Source organism: Cladosporium halotolerans (assembly GCF_011745625.1).
Source record: "Cladosporium halotolerans strain TM138-S3 chromosome Unknown Sca285, whole genome shotgun sequence".
Taxonomy (NCBI): Eukaryota; Fungi; Ascomycota; class Dothideomycetes; order Cladosporiales; family Cladosporiaceae; genus Cladosporium; species Cladosporium halotolerans.
In genome coordinates this window covers 1-3,139 of record NW_027191730.1, presented here as the reverse complement: position 1 = coordinate 3,139, position 3,139 = coordinate 1, and the positions used below count along the sequence as shown (strand labels likewise).

The window sequence follows — 3,139 nt, the reverse complement described above, 5'->3', positions numbered from 1 at the left end:
CAGTGGTGTCCACAAGCAAGTCCAGTACGAGCGGCTTGCTTGCGCTTGGCTATTATGAGCACCAAGCAAGCAAGCAAGCCAAAGGACCGTGATCAAGCAAGCAAGCACATGAGGTCTCAAGCCGCTTGGCTATGCTTGATATATTTCTTTGGTAGTGGATTATTGAACGGTATAACGTATATACGTGCTGTCCCAGAGCACCGATCACAAAATAAAGCGAGCTCGCGCTAAACGAGAGATCGCAGACCACGGCCCGCAGCCTTCCGCCGGAGATACGTGCTGGAACTCTGATTCCCCCGCTGTGGACCCTGATTTTCTGCTCTCGCAGAAGCGTGTACCACTGATCGCATTGGTTGCGAGCTTGGCCATCATGAATTCGCCGCCGCGTAAAGTGCGGAAGATCACCCAAGCAACACTAGCCTTTCAACTCACGCCCAAATGCTCGAAAACGCCTGGGAAAGGCTCTCCAGAGCTCGCGACACGCCCCAAGGGATGCATATCTCCATCTCCAAGCACCTCGAACCCATCCGCCTTAGCCTCGACCCCCATCCCGTCAACAGAAGTGGACGATGATGACGACGAAGAGGAAGAGATAGATACCAGGAATACGGTGCTGGCATCAACACGCTGCACTTTCACAGTTCCACTACACAGACCCGAGCTTTCTGGATACCGCCGCTGTTTCCGCAGCAATCGAAGGCTCGGCGGAAATAAGATCTCATGGATATACCTCCATGGTGTTGAGCTAGAGAAGAGAGGCCCTAGCGGCAAATGGATCAAGCACTGGATCTGTCGATACTGCCATGAGCAGGGCCGTATCAAGGTCATGAATGCCCAGGCTTCCACCAATTGCACTCGCCATCTTAACGACCAGCATGGCATCGGCCTAGAGCGTCTGGAGGAGAGCGTGCAAGCACAAGGGCGTATTGAAGGATTCATGGACGAGCACCTCTGGGAGGAAAGATGGCGCGAAGACTACGTAAACTGGATCGCGAAAGACGACATCACTTTGTCCCAAGCTACGAGCCCTCATCTGCAGAGACTACTCGCTCGTAGTGGCCCTAAAGTTACCAATCTTCTTCCGCAGCGTAGTAGTGCGCGCCGCTGGTTGATGGATGCATACGAACAACGTAAGCCTGAGGTCGCTGAGTCCTTGCATACATCTCTCAGCGATGTCAGCTTATCCTTCGATGGCTGGTCTTCACCGAACGGCCTCTCGCTTCTCGGAGTAGTCGCTCACTGGATCGACAAAGACTGCCTGCTTCGCAATGCGTTGATCGGAATGCCACGGCTCGAAGGCCAACATTCCGGTGAGAAGATCGCAAATGCCGTTTCAGCCCTGATTCGCGATTACGGCATACAACGAAAGATTGGCGCCTTTGTGCTTGACAATGCTGCAAACAACGACACAGCCGTCGAAATTCTCGCTCAAGAGTTCGGCCTTGATCCGGCACAATGTCGGCTGCGCTGTTGGGGGCATACCGTCAATCTCGTTGTCAAAGCGTTGTTGTTCGGCGAGGGACTTGCTGCTTTTCAAAAGGAGCTGAGCGATGCTGGTGACGACGAGAGTTTCGATATATGGCGGAGACAGCATGCAATTGGCAAGCTCCACAACATCGTCCGGTACATCATGCGTTCGGATCAACGCATACAGATGTTCAACGAAGCGCAGCGGGACATCGCCGACGACATTACCACGTTCTGCTACCGCCTGGTAAAGGATACTGGGATACGATGGAACAGCGTCTACAGAATGATCGCCCGTGCGCTTCTGCTTGAGAACCCGATCCGCTCCTATTGCCGTCAGTGGCGCAGGCAGGACACCAAGGCGTACGACCTCTCCCAAGACTTTCTATTTGAAGGGGATTGGGAGGAACTCCGCCACTATGAAGAACTGCTGTTGCCGTTCAAGCTTGCTACGGAAAGATTGGAAGGCAAAGGAAATAAGCTGTCGCTGGAAGGCAGTCATGGAGCTTTATGGGAGGTCCTTCCCGCCTTTGATTTCTTGTTCATGATGCTCAAGATCCGCGCCGATGATGTATCAAAGAATCCCGATCTGTTTGTGGATCACTACCGTCACTGTATCAATCATGGTTTTGAGAAGCTAAAGGAGTACTATGGGAAATCCGACCACACACGATTGTATCGTGCAGCGATCGCTCTGCACCCTTGTTACCGCAACGACTACTTTGCTAACGCGTGGGCAAAAGTACCTCGCTCCAGGTCGGAGATCAAGAACGCGCAGAATGCCGTCGCAGCATGTTACACCGAATTTCTCAGCACTCTGCGCAAGAGTGAAAACTTCTCGACGGGTTCGCATAGCGAGCCTGCAACGGATACATCGATAAAGGAAACCGACGACATATATGCACAGTTCGACAATTTCTTCAACACTGTAAGACGCAACGCCACAATCTCTGCTGAGCGATGCAAGAAGAAACGCAAGCGCGAGGACTCTGAACTGGATCGCTTCCTGGAGCTCTCACTCGAGGATCTCAACGTCACCGATCTCTACAAGAACCAGCCTATCGCTTGGTGGAGAGACTTTGGCCAGAGGATGTTTCCCACCCTTGCGAAGCTCGCTTTCAAGCTGCTTGCGATACCAGGTATGTCAGCTGAATGTGAGAGAGCATTCAGCCAGGCAAAACGTATGATCACCGACGAACGATTCAATCTGAAACAGGACGTGATCGAGGCGGGACAGTGTTTGAAGAGCTGGCTGATCAACAAAGTTGCGAATGGGCAAAAAGCATGGGACACTTTGCAGCAGGTGCAAATGGAAAACGTGAGGGAAAGTGTTTCGGCGAGTAAGGAATCACCGGGACGTGTAGATACTGACATGGTCAGTGCTTCTGGACTTGATGAGTGTTTAGTCTTCATCCCATAGTCTCCAAGAGCGTCATAATGGAGACATTTTGTGAACAGATTTTTAAAAAACTCAGGGCAAATCTGTCCCTGCTTTCACGTCGTCAGATATTTCAGTCATTTGCAAGCGGCGTGACCTTGTGTACTCAAGCAATCAAGCAAGCATCAAGCATCTTCGGTCGAATCAAGCAAGCAAGCAAGCACACGACCCCAAATCAAGCAAGCAAGCGGGCGGACCTCAAGCATGGCGCTTGCTTGCTTGTGGACACCACTG

General features: G+C 52.0%; 1 protein-coding gene across 1 annotated transcript; it reads left to right on the top strand.

Annotated features, from left to right (window-relative positions):
• Window positions 1–370: 370 nt before the first annotated feature.
• Window positions 371–2,887, top strand: WHR41_09660 (uncharacterized protein; the record flags this gene model as incomplete). Its single annotated transcript, XM_069378262.1, has 1 exon — window positions 371–2,887. One exon carries the CDS (start codon window positions 371–373, stop codon window positions 2,885–2,887), a length of 2,517 nt encoding a protein of 838 aa, XP_069224785.1.
• Between the last annotated feature and the right edge of the window lie 252 nt (window positions 2,888–3,139).